Consider the following 17808-nt stretch of genomic DNA (forward strand, 5'->3'; position numbering starts at 1 on the left):
CACACCTTCAGGAACGGTGCAGCGACCCCCCCCCCCCCCAACTCCCAGCAGCCTGCCGACCGCACGCCACCGCTACACCCCTTCTTCCGTCTCTCCGTTTCTGGGAATTAGTCTCCCAGGAAACACGCCTAAGTGGCGTACCTGCACACCCGCGTGTCCGCGCGCGGCTAATCTGGGGGCGAGTAATGGAGCGGCCGGGAGAGGCGAGACTGATAATGCCATTACGGCCACTTTACTGCCTCTCTCTCCATCCCTCCCGCCTTATCATCCGGCCGGCACAAAACAGCCCGTCAGCCGCGCTGCGCCTTTGTGCGAGGACGACAACAAAGCCGCCTGCGTCTTTCTATGGTGACAAGATCCCTTCATCTGGGCACAGCAATTTGCTTGGCACCAGGGTGCTGCATTATTGAAGGGGGGGGGGGGGGACTACATAATAGAGTTTTGTTGTAGTCGGAGTTTTTACAGCCTGTTCTTATTAAACTAGCTGCTTCAGAAAAAAAAGCAGGAAGAGAGGGCCTTTTCAGAGTAGGAAAAGGCAGTTAGTTTTCAGAGTGGGTTTATTTCTTCTGTTAGCCATGCACAAATGGGGCAAACATTTTGGTACATAAAATCATTCTATAAGATGGGCTTGACATTTCGGTACTTTGCTTCATGGTCCGATATGAATCCACTTAATGCCTTAGACAAATAATATATATTATTATATCGACTAATTAGAGAGAGAGAGAGACATGAGATAAAGATGGATAGATACATAGAGATATAGATAGATAAATTTAGCCAAAATAATTGCTACTTGTTATAATGTTATTACATTGTTCACGTTCACCAGTGGACAAGTTTTCATTTGATTTCATACTAGCTAACTGAATCAGGCTAGTTTTTTATTACCACTAAATCTTGCTCATAGTTTTATATTTGAGCTGGAAACGTTATTGTTCTCATAAGCATAAGGTAATAAGCAAGCTGAGGATAAACATCCTGTTTCCAAACTTTGTTCGGAGTGTTTGACAGAGGGAGCTTGCCCACAGGGCTTCTCTGTGGAATTTCTCAACACTTTTCAGTGGCTGTTAAAATATATTTAAGCCTTAGCCTGAATTGTACTGGGAACAACTATCAACTCATAAGAGTCTGCTGACCTGATGAACAGTCCCTCTGGGCCAAATTTGTTCAGATTCATGCTGAAACAGTATGATGAATGACATCATTGTGCAGTCACATGTGATATCAGTGCGCAAAACTGAGTTGAAATGGAAAAACAAAACAAAAGCAGTTTATGAGGTAATGGGGTTTATGAGGCAAAGTCCATATAACCACCTGAACCGGATCAGATTGTCCAAAGCACAGTTCATTTTCATTAGGGCCCTCCTTCCTGAACAATGTGACCATTTTGTGATAGTCGCACCTGTGATTCTCCCCAGTATTCTCCCTCCTTTTTTTAAGAATAAACAGCTACATACAGAACTAAACAAGGTGTTAATTATGCTCCCTCACTTTTCCTTTATTTATTAATTTTTTCAAACATAGATGAATATTAATACCACTATCTTAATACGTCATGGTACTAATTCATTACGATATTTGCTATTTTGCCCAGTTTGCATAGCCAATGTGTCAGGGCTGGCTCGGATGCCGTGCCATCTACATCCACAAGGGGCACCCGAGCCAGTCCTAGACTCCAGCAACGTAATCAGCAATGATCTGTCTCACCTGTTGCCATGGCTTCTTAAGGAAGCCAGTGGAGACGGATCATTGCTGATTCGTTGTGGTTATGCCGTTACGCTCTCAGCCTCTCTCTTACTCTATTTTGCAGCGTTTGCCTCTTTAGGTGTCTTGCCACCTATCTCTCTTTTCTATCTTCTCTGTCTTTTTCGAGTCCTCTCCTGCGTTGCTTACTGACCTCCCTCAAGTTTTCCTCACCTGTTTACCTTCCTATCCCGTTGCTGTTTGTATGGGAAGGGTTTTTTGTTTGGATAGCCTTTTGCTATTAGTCAGCTACTTCCCCTGATGTCCTTGTTTTTGCTTTATTTCTTTTTACGCGTTGAGCAGTCCGCGTTTATTCAGGCGCTCCTTTTAGTTCTGTTATTTTTTGTGGCACTTGGTTCCACCTTTCTCTCGCTCTCTCTAACGCGGTGTGTGCGTCCCTACCACCGCCGTTACAGAACGAATCAGCCAGTGACATGGAACCAGCCGCTTCTAACGAAGCAGCAGAACTAAGGGCAGCCCTCTCCCAGCAGGGTCAGTTGTTGGGCAGCCATGACCAGGTCCTTCGCCAGATCATGGATCAGCTCAACAACGTGACCACTGCCATTCGGGCTTTAAGTAACCCGTCTCCCGCTCATCGGGATCCGCCTCCCGCAAGCCCAGCCGAACCCGCAGCAGCCCCGCGGCACTTTGAGCCTACTCTCCCCGCCCCGGCTCGCTATTCAGGGGATCCCGAAGGGTGTAGGGGTTTTCTACTACAGTGTTCGCTTGTATTCGAACAGCAACCTCTACGCTTCCCTACCGAGCGCGCAAAAATAGCATACGTGATAGCCTTACTTACAGACAAAGCCCTGGCTTGGGCAACCCCCGTATGGGAAAAACAGAACGAAGTTTGTGCTACTTACGATAGCTTCTCCCGGGCCATGAAAGGAGCCTTCTACCATCCCTCGTCGGGCGGGGTTGTCGGTCAGCGGCTTCTGCGTCTCAAGCAGGGAAAGCGGTCCGTAGCAGAGTACTCCATAGAGTTTCGCACGTTGGCGGCCGAAAGCGGTTGGGGTTCGGACTCCCTCATGTCCGTGTTTCTGGAAGGGCTAACGGAGGAGTTGAAGGACGAACTAGCTCTCCGCGACCCTCCGTCTGATCTAGAAGCGCTGATCAGCCTGACGGTACGGCTCGATAACCGCCAACGCGAGCGCAAAAACACCAAGAAGCATTACCATCGCGAAACACCCCGCATGCCTGACGTCGTGCAGTCCGGTGAAACCAATAATCCCAGTAGTGAACCGCAACCCATGCAGCTCGGTCATACACGCCTGTCACGGCAGGAAAGACAGGCGCGTTTACAGGAGGGGCGGTGTCTGTATTGCGGGGGCGGGGGACACCAACGTACCAAATGCCCCAAGTTGCAGGGAAAAGACATGACCCACCAGTAGACGGGAAGGCTCTGGCGGGTCGTAACACAAGTCCTCCCACAACCGGTTTATCCATCCACGTTTCGTTGTCGTGGCATAAATCACAGGAAAAGCGCCTTATGGCTTTTGTTGATTCTGGTGCCGCGGCTAATTTTATTGACAGCTCTTTAGCGCAGGAACTACAAATCCCTCTGGTTCGCCTTGAAAAACCCCTCGCTGTCGCCGCGGTGGACGGCCGCGCCCTTATCTTCGGCGGTATCGACCGCCAAACCATACCGCTGGAGATGCACGTCGGGGAGCACTTTGAGTTAGTCACCCTATATGTCATCAGCGCCCCTCACATGCCGCTCATACTAGGGTTTCCATGGCTACAACGACACAACCCTGACATAGACTGGCTCTCGCGCAGTATCGGGTCTTGGGGTGCTATGTGCAAAAACACATGTCGTAAGAGCCTCCCTGCTTCTTCTGCTGAAAAGCCGGTCGAGATCGTTGACCTGTCCTCTGTCCCTGCCAAGTACCACGACCTCCAAACGGTGTTCAGCAAAAAGAGGGCCAGTTTTCTTCCGCCTCACAGGTCTTACGACATCGCCATTGACCTACTTCCCGGGTCTAGTCCTCCTAGGGGTCGTCTCTTCTCTTTGGCCGCCCCCGAGCGAAGAGCCATGGAAACGTACATCCAGGAGGCGTTAGCCGCTGGGTTCATACGGCCCTCCACGTCTCCAGCCGGTGCTGGTTTTTTCTTTGTCGGCAAGAAAGATGGTGGGTTGAGGCCATGCATTGATTACAGGGGTCTCAATAAGATCACAGTCAAAGACCGTCACCCCCTGCCACTTATGTCAACGGCCTTTGAGGCACTCCAACAAGCCACCATCTTAACTAAGCTAGACCTTCGGAGTGCCTACAACCTAGTGAGGGTCAGAGAGGGGGATGAGTGGAAGACAGCCTTCATCACACCATCGGGTCACTACGAGTACCTTGTGATGCCGTTTGGTCTGATGAACGCCCCGGCTGTCTTCCAGAGACTTATTAATGAGGTGTTGCGTGAGGCTCTCGACCGGTACGCCTTCGTGTATCTTGACGACATCCTTATTTACAGTAGTTCACGGTCTGAGCACGTCAAACACGTCAGGAGGGTTCTCCAACTTCTGTTGGAGAACCACCTGTTCATTAAATTAGAAAAATCCCTGTTTCACGTCCAGGAGATGGCCTTTTTGGGCTACAGAATAGCCCAAAACGTTCTTGCTATGGATCCTGCTAAGATCCGAGCAGTCGCCGAATGGCCCACTCCCACATCGCTTCGTTTGGTTCAACGGTTCTTGGGGTTTGCTAATTTCTACCGTCGCTTTATTAAGAACTACAGCACTCTGGCTGGTCCCCTCATTGCGCTTACCAAGAAAACCCCGGGTCCCTTTGTCTGGTCTCCTGCGGCCCAGGAGTCTTTTGATAAGCTCAAGGAGCGGTTTACCTCGGCGCCTGTTCTGTGCATGCCTAACCCCGACCTACCGTTTGTGGTGGAAGTCGATGCGTCCGACTACGGGGTTGGGGCCGTCCTTTCCCAGAGAACGGGTACGCCGCTTAATCTCCACCCTTGTGCTTATTACTCACATCGTATGTCTCCTGCCGAGCGTAATTACGATGTGGGTGATAAGGAACTCTTGGCCGTAAAGCTAGCCCTGGAAGAATGGCGGCATTGGCTGGAGGGGGCCAAACACCCGTTTCTTGTGTGGACCGACCACAAGAACTTGGCCTACCTCCAGCAAGCCAAAAGGCTCAATCCCCGTCAGGCTAGGTGGTCGCTTTTCTTTGGGCGCTTCGAGTTTACCCTCTCCTATCGCCCAGGGACTAAAAACGTTAAGCCCGATGCTCTCTCTCGTCAATGGGAGACACCCCCCGACTCCACCGAGCCCGGTACGGTCATTCCCGCCTCCAAAATTGTAGCGCCCATTCAATGGGAGGTCGAGACCGCCGTTAAACGGGCATTAGCAGCCGATCCTGGCCCAGGTGGTGAGCCATCGGGTCTTCTCTTTGTCCACCCTAACCTGCGAAAGAAGGTCATGGAATGGGGTCACAACTCACCCTTTGCTGCGCATCCTGGCTCTCGTCGTACGGCGGAACTTATTCGTAGACGGTTTTGGTGGCCAGGGATTGATAAGGATGTTAGCGACTTCGTTTCGACCTGTGTCACGTGCGTACAAAATAAAGCGACCCACTCTAAGCCCTCGGGTCTTCTTCGCCCCCGGCCTATTCCATCCAGGCCCTGGACTCACGTCTCTTTGGACTTTGTTACGGGGTTGCCACCCTCCCGTGGCAACACTACCATATTAGTTATTGTGGACAGGTTCTCCAAGGTAGCTAGGTTCGTAGCCCTCCCCAAGCTCCCGTCTGCCAAAGAGACCGCCTCGCTCTTCCTGCACCATATTGTCAGGCATTTTGGGTTCCCCGTCGACGTGGTTTCCGATCGTGGGCCACAATTCACTAGCCGGTTTTGGGGGGCTTTTCTGGGTCTGCTTAATGCCAAGGCCAGTCTGTCCTCGGGTTTCCATCCTCAAACCAACGGTCAGACCGAGAGGACCAATCAGGATCTGGAGCAGACTCAGGTGCCTGGCGTCCTCCAACCCCTCCTCCTGGGCTGACCAGCTCCTCTGGGCCGAATACGCCCACAACACCCTATGGCACTCTGCCCTAGGGATGTCACCTTTTGAGTGTCTCTATGGCTATGCCCCTCCTATGTTTGCTGACCAGGAGGACGAGGTGGCGGTTCCGGGTGCCCGTGCCTTGGTGCGGCGGTGCCGGTTGGCGTGGAGTAAGGCCCGTAGGGCCCTTCTGTCTGCCTCAGCCGGTTACCGTCGCAACGCTGACAAGCACCGTCTTCCGGCTTTGTCTTTCCGCCCCGGGCAGCGGGTTTGGCTTTCCGCCAAGGATCTGCCGGTCCGTGGTGGAACCAAGAAGCTGGCCCCTCGGTTCCTGGGTCCCTTCAAGGTGGACAGGCGGATCAATCCCGTCTCTTACCGGCTGCTGCTCCCTCCTTCCATGAGGGTCCATCCGGTGTTCCACGTCTCGCGTCTCCGCCCTGTTTTATGTCACATGCCCCGTGCTCCGGCCCCGCCGCCTCCCCGCATGGTTGACGGCGGTCCGGTGTACACCGTTTCTCGGTTGTTGGATCACCGCCGTGTTCGTGGTCGGGACCAGTACCTCGTTGACTGGGCGGGTTACGGGCCCGAGGAACGGTCATGGGTCCCCGCCTCTCGGGTTGTCGACCACTCTCTTATTCGTGACTTCCGTCGTGACAGGGCTATCGCTCTGGGCCCGCGGGGTCTCGGGCCTAGAGGGGGGGGCTCTGTCAGGGCTGGCTCGGATGCCGTGCCATCTACATCCACAAGGGGCACCCGAGCCAGTCCTAGACTCCAGCAACGCAATCAGCAATGATCTGTCTCACCTGTTGCCATGGCTTCTTAAGGAAGCCAGTGGAGACGGATCATTGCTGATTCGTTGTGGTTATGCCGTTACGCTCTCAGCCTCTCTCTTACTCTATTTTGCAGCGTTTGCCTCTTTAGGTGTCTCGCCACCTATCTCTCTTTTCTATCTTCTCTGTCTTTTTCGAGTCCTCTCCTGCGTCGCTTACTGACCTCCCTCAAGTTTTCCTCACCTGTTTACCTTCCTATCCCGTTGCTGTTTGTATGGGAAGGGTTTTTTGTTTGGATAGCCTTTTGCTATTAGTCAGCTACTTCCCCTGATGTCCTTGTTTTTGCTTTATTTCTTTTTACGCGTTGAGCAGTCCGCGTTTATTCAGGCGCTCCTTTTAGTTCTGTTATTTTTTGAGGCACTTGGTTCCACCTTTCTCTCGCTCTCTCTAACGCGGTGTGTGCGTCCCTACCACCGCCGTTACACAATGAAAAAGCTAAAACTATATTCAAGGGTTGATTGTAATTTTATTTAAAAGAAAGAGATTTGGGGATGTCAGGTTATGTCTTATCTATATTGCAAAATGTTTTTTGTCAAGTTTTGTCAGTTAATAATGAAATGTGAAACGTTGGTGGTATATAACAGTATGTTATCACTGTCTCTCTCTCTCTCTCTCACACACACCTGCCTCCTGACAGTAAGATCCAATCGGGCAACAAGCTATCCCTTGTGATCTCCACCGACGCATGCCAAGGCAAGGACAACTTTGTGCGCTACCTGGAGCACGTCCAGGCCGTGGTGACGGTAAACGCCACCCGCCGAGGCGATCTCTCCATCAACATGACGTCACCCATGGGCACCAAATCCATCCTCCTGAGTCTCCGGCCTCGCGACAGCGATGCCAAGGTGGGCTTCGACAAGTGGCCCTTCATGACCACGCACACCTGGGGCGAGGACCCCCGCGGCACCTGGCTCCTGGAGGTGGGCTTCCGTGGGGAGGCCCCCCAGAGCGGCGTGCTGAAGGAGTGGACCGTCATGCTGCACGGCACCCAGAGTGCCCCTTACATAGACCAGGTGGTGAGGGACTACCAGTCCAAACTGGCCATGTCCAAGAAGGAGGAGCTGGAGGAAGAGCTGGACGAGGCCGTGGAGAGGAGCCTCAAGAGTCTGATGAGGAAAGGCAACTAGCCCCGCCCACTCCCACGCCCCACCCTCCCCCACTGCCCTGCCCCGCCCACCCTCACTGCCCTGCATGACACCTGACTGCTCTCGTGCTTTTTTCTCTCCTTCTCTCTCTCTTTCTCTCTCTCTCTCTCTCTTTATCAGTGTGTCTCCTACGTACGCCTTCTTTCGACGCTCCTTTTAGGGTTTTTTTTTCCTGTGGTCCTCGGCTGGATGAATGTTTCATGTAGCTCCATGATAATAAAAAGTATATTCCCAAAAATGATTCGTTCTACATATAAAGTATTAAGTTTTGCTTTCTGTATTTCTGTTTTTTTTTTCAATTTACAGGATGTATTTAGACAGAATAGATCAATATTAAGTTCTTGCTTACCTTACTGTTCCCTTCTTTACAAAGACAACAGTTGTACAGTTTGTGACTGTAAATGATTTCCTGTGTGATTTTACCTAAAGTTTAGTACATTGCAAACTGAGCAGTGACATTCCTTTGTTATATTTTTGTGAAGAAGAGATGTTTATATCTAATGAAGAAATGGAATGTGTGATCACAGCTTGTGGCCGAGAGCAACTTGTTTCCTAACCTTCAGTTTATCTCATCATAAATCACTTCTGCTGTTTGTTAAAGCACTTGAGTGGCACTGAAGACGTTGACCTCAGAAGGGACACATAAAATGTCAATTAAGATCCACATGGCAAAGAATATTTTTCAGCAATGACTTTGAATCCGTTAAACTGAGTCCATTATTAGTTTCATTATGACTAGAATTGAGGCTGTGTAACTCATATTAACATTATTTCAGCATCTGTATCTGGGAAGTAATATTTCAAACTTGTTATTCCATTTTAGAACTAGAGTTTGCTTCTGACGTCTTGTCCTTATATCTAAAGACACTCTGGGGTGTAACACAGAATGTAGGCAGAAGCTTCCTCGGTAATTAGGGTCTATAATTAGATTACATACTCAAACAAACGGCATCTCCTGGTTTCTCACTCTCGCTGCCTGGCAGAGGAGATTATGGAGGGGGCACGTGTACTTCACCAGGTCACCTTCATGAAAAATGGATGTCATCTCCAGCTGGTGCACTTACTGAGAAACACCTTCACTCAGGGGGTGGGGAGAAAGAAAGCTAGAGAGAGAGAGAGAGAGAGAGAGAGAGAGAGCGAGAGAGAGAGAGAGAAAAAGTGTGTGTGTGTGTTTGGCTTTAATGAACTTTTAATGAACACATGGCTTTAATGATCAAACAATTTTTTGCACACAAGCCCCTAAGCACTGTTCTTTAAAGAATTACTGTTTTTGTGTGCATTACCTAAACCTCCATACCCAACATCTCATATGCAAAGTGTAAAAACCAAACGACACAACACGTGGGGTGTTTACATTTTTAATCATGAGTCAATTAATACACAGCAGGACTGCGTACTTAGCAATGACCAACTTCCCAATTAAACAAATGTAGAGACTCTTGAACTCAGCTTACTAAATGTTGGGAAAGGTGAAGGATGTATTTTTGAGAAATACATAATATTCAATTAGAAATTATCACTACATTTTCTTAACTTTAAAACTCTTTGATGGTGGCACTGGCAGGTAAAGCATCACTGATCATAAAACATCAGAGCTGGAGCTAGAAAGGCAGCCATGAAGTGTGTAATGTGTGTGTGTGTGTGTGTGTGTGTGTGTGGGGGGGGGGGGGGGGGGGGGGGTTGTTCTTGTTTGGTTGGTTGGTTTGTTGGGTTGTTGAACAGGAGAATCTTATGTGACCCGGTTTCCAATCTTCTTTTTTCTGGTCTTCTCAATCATGGTCTCAACCACCACAGCTGTTTCCTCATATCGTTTCACTTTCTTGTCAGGCGAAAGCTTCTCTATCGCCTCTATGACCTCCACCTTCTCGTAGCTCATGGAGTCTGGGGGGATGGAGGAGTTTGGCAGGGGTGGAAGCCCCCACAGCCACCTGCCATCTTCCATGCTCTTATCACCGTGTTGGTCAGAAGGCTGACTGGGGTCTGGGGCTGGATCGGATTGCGGGGCAGGGCAGGAGCCTCCCCATGAGCTAGGACATGGTTTGGGGTCGGGCTCTGGCTTTGGGGTGGTTTCTTGGTCTTCAGCTCTGTGGCGGTCTCTGTTCCTCCCTTCATGGTTTCCACCTGTCCCATTATCGCCATCTTCTTTTCCTCTACTTTCATTGGCCTGTGAGGGTGTGGGAGGGGCCAGTGGGGTGGGGCCAGAACCTGGGTTAATGGAGGGGCTGGAAATAGGAGTGGGAGATTGATGATTGTCAGGCTCGTTGGGGGGGAACATGTCGTGGCAGATGGTGACGATGATGCGGCCGGCGGAAGGTGTGGACGTGCAGAAACATGGGTCCTGGTAGCTAGAATCGCCCGTCACCAGAATGTAGCGGCCCTGGGTGTAGAAGTCGGCAATTGGCTCTGGCTTCCTGTACCGTCGCATACGGTCATGGATGATGTTGCACAGAGTGTCCAAGGCCTTGCTGATCTGAGCGCCGTCAGGGACGTCCTGACTGCTCCCCTGTCTCACCTCCCCCCCGACACCTGCACCTCCTTCCTCCTCCTGCCCAACGTCCGTCAGGTCTACAGGGCTGTGCACCTTCTTTTCACACACTTGCATCTGCTTCTGACGGGGCTTTACGTTTGCAATGTCCTGGATGGCTTGGGTGATATCTGAGAGTGAAACAGTTGACAGAAATAACCATAACAGAAAAGATAAAAACTAAAGGTGAAACAATATATGAGCTTTATACTGAGGAAGACGTCCCAGAGCTCTTATAAAACATGATCTGGTTATGTTCCAGACTCAAGAAAAATATCCGTGGTTTGTGATAAGTCTCAAATAACATCTATTCACCAATCTGTTCATATCTCACTCAACAAGATTATCTGATTCATTACAGAGCTTATTTGTTGAGAACTGCTGTTAATAACGAACATTTATCTATTTTGATGTTAATTAGACTGCAAAGGCTACAATCATGGTCAAATCACGATCATCTATGCCAATCCTTCAATCCTTCTCTTTATCCACTTAAAACCACTGTTGTGTCAAATGAATCAGGAGGTGTTGCTTTACAAACACAGCAATTAGTCACAGTCCACACTCACACAGTGTTGTGCCGAAAGAGCTTGTTGGAAAGGTCAGCGTCATGCATCACTGTTATCAGCAACTGCACTCTGATCTCGGATAGCTACACAGTTCCTGCATTCCAGAGTTCCAACTGTCTACCCAGAACACATCAGATACAGTGATCCAACCTCCACCCTATTTCCTCACCTTTCCCTTGGCTGGTGCCCACAGTGGGACCGTGAGTGTGTCTGTAATTGGTAGCGAGCAGGCTAATGGGCGTTCCAATTATAGCCGAATTCAATCTGTGAAAGAGTGAGAGGCATGAAATCACAACATGGGAGCGCACACTGAATTTCAGGGATATGTGAACCAGAATGTGCTTCAGTGGGGCACAAGTGCTTATGCTCATGAATACTATGATTACTGTTCAATTGTGTGGTGTAAAATGCTAGGATGTAGTCAGTAACATGCCATAATCCTATACCACTTATGAATAAATAGATTCATTATTTTAAATTTCATGCTGAATTCCAGACCTACAAATATGATTTTTGAGGATGCAAAACACATTGATTTTTCCATAGGGGAAAAAATTAGAAACAATACATTAGTTAGGTTCCTGGGACAGCCATATAAACATCTAAGTTGGGTTCCTGACACTCTACTGCCATCCTGTGGCTGGTACATGTAATCACAACAGGTATTTTGGTGGTCTCCTGTCAAACGGGCTATGTCAGTTAAGGGCATCAGACACACCTGTCATCTTCATCCTCCAAGATCTTCTTGCATGGGTCCAGCTCACTCTCCAGGGAGGTCTGGTACGCAGACAGCTGCTGGCACTGGTTTGTGCACTTCTCCAGCGAGGGCTCCTCCATCTCCTCCCCGAGAGCCTTGATCTGCTCGGAGAACAGCTGGATCTCATCGTCGTGTTCCTCCCGCCTGGTCCTGATGGTTTGCTCCAGCACGGTCGTCTGATGAAAGTGAAGTGGTGTCCATGAGTTATTCAGTTTTGAGGTATGCGGTTATGTGCTCACATTAGTATTTCCTTGTGTGAACTTTTCAAATGTATCGGCTCAACATCCGTTTATTTATTTTGCTTGCCTGTGTGTGCAGTTTTTGATGAAAGAAGCAAAGTGTCCTGTGCACTGCGGTAAACTCTTAATGTCCTGTAAATAAAGGACTGACATGCATGTATGTGTGTAATATATATATATATATATATATATATATATATATATATATATATATATATATATATATATATATATAAAGCTGTGTGTGTATGTGTAAAGATTCACCCTCATGGGAGTTTTGTATCTTAATAAGGAAGGTTCTTCACAGGTCTTCATTGATCTCCATTGATCCCTCCCGATGGGTGAGTTTCCATCAGGCGCCTCACACTGACAACGCGTGGATGTTGCCTCCGCCCACCACCCTCAAGTTTAGTCGTCTCCATGGTGACTTACCTCCGCTTGCAGCCCCTGCGGTTGCGCTCGCAGCTGGCAGAGGGCGCTGTTGCTCTCCTCTAGCTGGCTCTGAGATCTAGGCCTCTCCTGCTCCTACACGAAAAATAGAGAGAGCCACACAGGAGAGATCACCACCCATTTAAGAAGCATATACAAGAGTCATATAACCTCCATAGATCACAGCAAAGTTGAATGAATTATTGTACTTACATTTTATCAGAAAAAAACATGCTAATTAGTTATGGATTATTTGGTAACATGAGATTTAACATAACTATGTAACAGATCTGAACACATAAAATGCCTTTTACCTTTATTTAAGAAGTCTTCACGCAACACTAAACGACTAAGGGCTCTTTCTCTCCTCCGAACTAAAGAGCAAAGGTCCAAAGGTCCAAAGGTCAAATACGCTGGGTGCTGAACATCAACAGGGTGAACTAGAACTACCCTAGATCCAAGAGGATGAGGTCCGTCACCTCAGGGCGGCACCGATCACAGCTGCTACACAGACAGCTTTTATAAAGCTGCACCACCTCTGTTCTCTCGCTATGTTGCCTTACAGTAACATCCTCCAGCACCCCACCACCTCCACCCACACATGCACCTCTACATCCCTGCTCTACCCAGAATTCTTAAACCACATCAGAAACGTACCTCTGAAACTCCCATTGACACATTTGCCATTAGAACAGCCTCCTGGTTGATCTGGTGGAGGATGTTAAGGTAGGTCTCGATCTCAGCGAGGTTCTATGAATGACCGGAGAGAGAGTACGGGGTCGGGTTCTGACAAACATGGTACAATTTGAATCTGCACAGTAATAAAACAATTTGAATGGGTAGGTACGGCTAGAACGCAGGTGCGAATGCTGCCTTTATCATCAAGAGAATTTAGACATAACAACAGTATTTCTAGACACAGTATGTATTCGCACAATAAACTTCAATGGGCATTTCTGTATTGGGTTTGCTCTGTTATGTTTCATTTTACTGCCTAGTTTCTAAGTAACTGCCCATTAGTAAGCAAGGCCTTTTAAGTAGTAAAAAAGGCCAAATTACTTCACACCAAGCTTTCAGTTCAGTAGGGAAACAGCAGACATTAGCAGCTGATATTATAGATATTACAGCTGGCTCCCTACCCAGCCAAATATGTTGAGTTTTGATTATAGAAGAAATGCACTGTGACCAAGACATTATTAACTTCAGCATAAACTGATATATAAATCATTCTGCATACAGATTCTGCAGTAGTGCTGGTCAGACTGAACAGAGCCCAGAGAATGGGTGTGGAGAGGGGGGCAGCTGCTTCATTTACACCCCTGCTGTCTCATCTTCAGCCAGGTGCACAGCTCCATACCTTCTTATGTCTGTCTGTTGTTGAGCTGATGTCATCCTGCAGGAACTGGGCCTCCATCTGATGCTCTAGGTTCATCAGAAGCACCGCATCCGCCTCCTGCAGACAGAACGGCTAAGTGAGGAGACCAGTTCCTCAAGTACACACCTTTGAAGGCACAAAAAGCACTATGCTTTAAAAGTGCAGGTGTGTGAGTGTGTGTGTGTGTGTCAGGTGACATTGGGAGGCACGACCCCAGAAAATTATGTCTCCTTCATTGCTTTCCCCAGAGTTATGTGTGGCGCATAGCTTGACGTTAACTATAAAACGCGTGTGTTTCTGTAATCACCCAGACATCCTTATGAGGTTTCCAGCTAATTCAGCTTCTTATTAGCTACACCGTGTCATGATTCAATTATTTCATCCTTCTGGATACAGACTGAGTTCTATTTCCAGTAGGAAATTAAGAGTCTACATATGGAATGCCAAATAAAAAGCTCTCAGAGCAAAGGACACACTGGCTCTGTTCGAAATAGCCTACTACATACTGGATAGTGCATACTGGACTCAGTATATACTGGATACTGCATACTGGTCCTCGTAGTAGTATGCAGTACAGTTTCCAGTATGCGACAAAAGCAAAGCATACTACGGGGTCACGTGAACTTAGCGTTGCATGATGGGATGCAGTACACCACGAAGATAGCTCTGTTCGCGTACTGGAATATTTTGCGGAAGTAGTAGGTCATCCGGGTATGTTTCGCATACTGGAAATTTTCATTTTGGTCACATACTGCATATGGCATACTGATTTGGGGCTCGATCAGTACGCCAGTAGTATGTAGAAGGCTATTTCGAACACAGCCACTGACACTTTTTATACCTTATTGAGTTGCTCCAGGGTCCCACAGAGTTGCTCTTGGAACTGACATTCATTTCTGTACCTGTGGGAAACACAGATTTAATGAATATCAACTTAAAGGTTTTACCTATCTGTAAATCCTGTACTATTATTTGCGTATTTTGTGGTTATTTTGCAGCAAGATTTGCTTGACCAGTACTGGTGTTTTGAACAGCATGGAGAGTGAAAGCTTAGTTGTCCAATCTCTACAAACTGAAACAATCCTTCGCTAAGATCAAAGGGAATATTAAAATTGTGTGTAAACCAATTTCCACCAGGAAACCCCCAAAGGATGATAAAAGAAGGAGCTACACCAGAAACATTACGTTTTGATCGCTTGAATCTATCGAATATATACATTGTGTAACTTGCATTATTTAGAGCAAGTAAGCGCATTCAAGCTTCTCAAGCTATTATATTATAAATAAACCTGGTGCTGAAGTCATGAAGTTTGCGTTCGGCGTCCTTCAACTCTCGCAGGAGTTTGGTATGGTCGGAATGGAGATGGAGGACGCGCTGTCGGTGGAGACGGATCTGCTCACTGGAGGCCTCGAGCCCGTCTGCTTCTTCCACGCGCCGCAGCGTCTCCAGCTGTTTGCGCAAAACGGCGTTGCGCGTCTCCAGCGCGCGGGCCCTGCTGGCGTAGCGCGCGAAGCAACCGTCGAGGTCCTGCATGCTTACCCGGTCCGGGACGGGTTTGGACCCGGCGGGAGCCGTTTCGTGTTCTGGGTTGCTCGGTTCCTCGGAGCGCTCGTTCTTCTCTTTACGCACGTAGCTGGTCTCGAACATGCTGCGTGTTGAACGTCCCCACAATATCTTTAGGGTTTGAAAACTGAGGTTCCGACCCTGTGGTGCCTCATGGTAACCCGGCCGCTGTCGAGTTCTGACCGCCGTGCAAACCTAAAAACAATGGGTTTTAAAGCTGCCGTTTTGGCTGTGTAGCGTTTGGACCATTCCAGTGGGATTGATTGCTTGTCGCCGCAAGAGGAAACGCAGGTGCTAAAACACAGAAACAAAAGGAACTTACGAGCGGGCTTTGTGTGGCTATCAAAATACAATCTACGTTGTTATCCTGTCAGCATTTCTTTTTGCAGACAGTAACGTGGAAGCTAAGTGCAACAATGGAAAATGCGTTGCTTTTTTCTATTCCCGGTTTATGAAAAGAGAAACTGACGGATAGTTATACTGAATTACAATGCTAAATAGCCATGAAAAGAAATCACACATTGCATAAATGCAACCCCTGGCAAAAGTTATGGAATCACCAGTCTGGGATGAGCACTCATTCAGACACTTTATTCTGTGGAATAAACTCAAAACATGATGCAATAATAAAGTCATTTCAAAATGCAACTTGTTGCTTTCAGAAACACTAAAAGAAAAAAAGAAAAAAACATTGTGGAAACATAGTAAATGTTACTTTTATTGAGCAAGCACAGGGAAAAAATATGGAATCACTCAAATTGGAGGTAGAAAATAAGGACACACCCAGTCGATTTCCTTTTCCTAAATGGACACCTGCCTCAGATTAGGTCTGCTCGTTAGTCTGCAGTTAAAACACCTGCAGTCATGACACCTTGGAGGGCTGCTGGACGAAGTGGAGTGACAAGAACCACGACTCCAACAAGAGAAATGTCTCTTGAAACAAAAGAGAGGATTGTGAAACTTCTTGAAGAAGGTAACTCTTCACGCATGGTTGCTAAAGATGTGGGCTGTTCACAGTCAGCTGTATCCAAGGTATGGACCAAACAGTATGGAGTGGTAGTTAAAGCCAAACATACTGGTAGACCAAGAAAGACATCAAAGCATCAAGACAAAGAACTTGAGGCCATTTGTCTTGAAAACCACAAAAGTACAACTAAACAGGTGAAGCATAATTGGGAGGAAGCTGGAGCCAATGTATGTGACTGAACTGTAAGAAATCGCCTAAAGGAAATGGGATTAATACAGGAAAGCTAAAGGAAAACCATCATTGACACCTAAACAGACAAGAACAAGACTGCAGTGGGCTAAGGAGAGGCAATCATGGACTGTAGATGACTGGATCAAAGTTATCTTCAGTGATGAGTCAAGAATCTGCATTGGACAAGGTGATGATGCTGGAACTTTTGTTTGGTGCTGGTCCAGTGAGATTTATAAAGAGGACTGCCTGAAGAAAACAACCAAATTTCCACAGTCCTTGATGATATGGGGCTCCATGTCAGGCAGAGGCACTGGGGAGATGACTGGTTAATTCTTCTATCAATGCACAAGTTTACATTGACATTTTTGGACAGATTTCTCATTCCTTCAATTGAACAGCTGTTTGGAGATGATGACAGTTTTCCAAGATGACAATACATCGTGCCTTAGGGCAAAAACAGTGAGGGCATTCCTTGGAGAAAGACGCATTCAGTTGATGTCATGGCCTGCAAATAGTCCAGATCTCAACCAAATTGGAAACCTGTGGTGGAAATTGGAAAAAATGGTCTACAAGAAGGCTCTGACCTGCAAAGCTGATCTGGCAACTGCTATTAGAGAGTTGGCATGAAATTGATGAATACTGTTAGTCACTCAAGTCCATGTCTCAGAGACTGCACGCCGTTATAAAAGCCAAAGGTGGTGCAACTAAATACTAGTCATGTATTTTGAAGGTTCTTTTGGTTATCTGTTTTTCATGATTCCATATTTTTTCCCTGTGCTTGCTCAATAAAAGTAACATTTTACTTTGTTTCCACAATGGGTTTTTTTTTTGGGGTGTTTCTGAAAGCCAACAAGTTGCACTTTGGAATTGCGTTATTATTATTTATAAAACTGGTCCCTTGTATTTATCACACCTTTGCCATTTGAGTCTCTTGACACTCATTGATCACATGTTGACAACTAAAGATTTCTGCTCTTAGAAATCAGAAAGACATCAGCATGAGGGATTGTTCCAGTCTGTTCTCTCCCTTCAGGAAGTGGTGCCCACGCTGGTTTTCATCTATTTCAAGTGCAAACCATTAAGTCATGAACTCTGCAGCACAATATCTGCTCTCTAAAGGTCACTCAGACTAAGCACAGCGAGGGAATCTTGGGTAAAGAAGATACAAGATGTTTGTTGTAGACACTGCCATGTGAGATCAGATTTTTCTGGATGCCTTGGGAACCCGTAGCTTGAACTCGGGTGAAATGCATCAGGTGAGTGATTCATCACGACTGCCGGGCCATGAGGGTCCTGGAGGCTGAGTAGAGAGTGGTGGGCTACTGTCATTGTGCATCACAGTCAAGCCAGGGCATCCTCGAGTGCCTCCACCAAAACCTTCTAGTTGATATTGTTTCTCTTTTGCTCTATGGAGCTTGTGCTTGAG

The 17808-nt window shown here is 47.5% G+C and overlaps 2 protein-coding genes across 3 annotated transcripts in view; one reads left to right on the top strand and one right to left on the bottom strand.

Annotated features, from left to right (window-relative positions):
• The window catches only part of pcsk2 (proprotein convertase subtilisin/kexin type 2), a 39356-nt gene extending 29987 nt beyond the window's left edge, over nt 1-9369 (top strand). Inside the window, exon 12 of the mRNA XM_076974871.1 lies at nt 7220-9369. Coding sequence (XP_076830986.1) covers nt 7220-7709 — 490 coding nt within the window. The 3' untranslated portion in view covers nt 7710-9369. The remainder of the gene's footprint in view (nt 1-7219) is intronic.
• On the bottom strand, nt 8867-15647 carry bfsp1 (beaded filament structural protein 1). 2 transcript variants are annotated; one of them, XM_076974870.1, is made up of 8 exons: nt 14910-15647; nt 14462-14522; nt 13603-13698; nt 12903-12995; nt 12249-12335; nt 11539-11753; nt 10990-11084; nt 8867-10382 (listed from the first exon to the last, which is right to left on the bottom strand). In XM_076974870.1, the coding sequence occupies exons 1-8, from the start codon at nt 15266-15268 to the stop codon at nt 9457-9459; spliced, it is 1932 nt and encodes a 643-aa protein (XP_076830985.1). In that variant the 5' UTR covers nt 15269-15647; the 3' UTR covers nt 8867-9456. The 2 variants fall into 2 exon arrangements, with proteins under 2 accessions (XP_076830985.1, XP_076830984.1); XM_076974869.1 differs by having other exon boundaries at nt 8868-10382; nt 12249-12341.
• Between the last annotated feature and the right edge of the window lie 2161 nt (nt 15648-17808).

Source organism: Brachyhypopomus gauderio, chromosome 15, assembly GCF_052324685.1.
Source record: "Brachyhypopomus gauderio isolate BG-103 chromosome 15, BGAUD_0.2, whole genome shotgun sequence".
Taxonomy (NCBI): domain Eukaryota; kingdom Metazoa; phylum Chordata; class Actinopteri; order Gymnotiformes; family Hypopomidae; genus Brachyhypopomus; species Brachyhypopomus gauderio.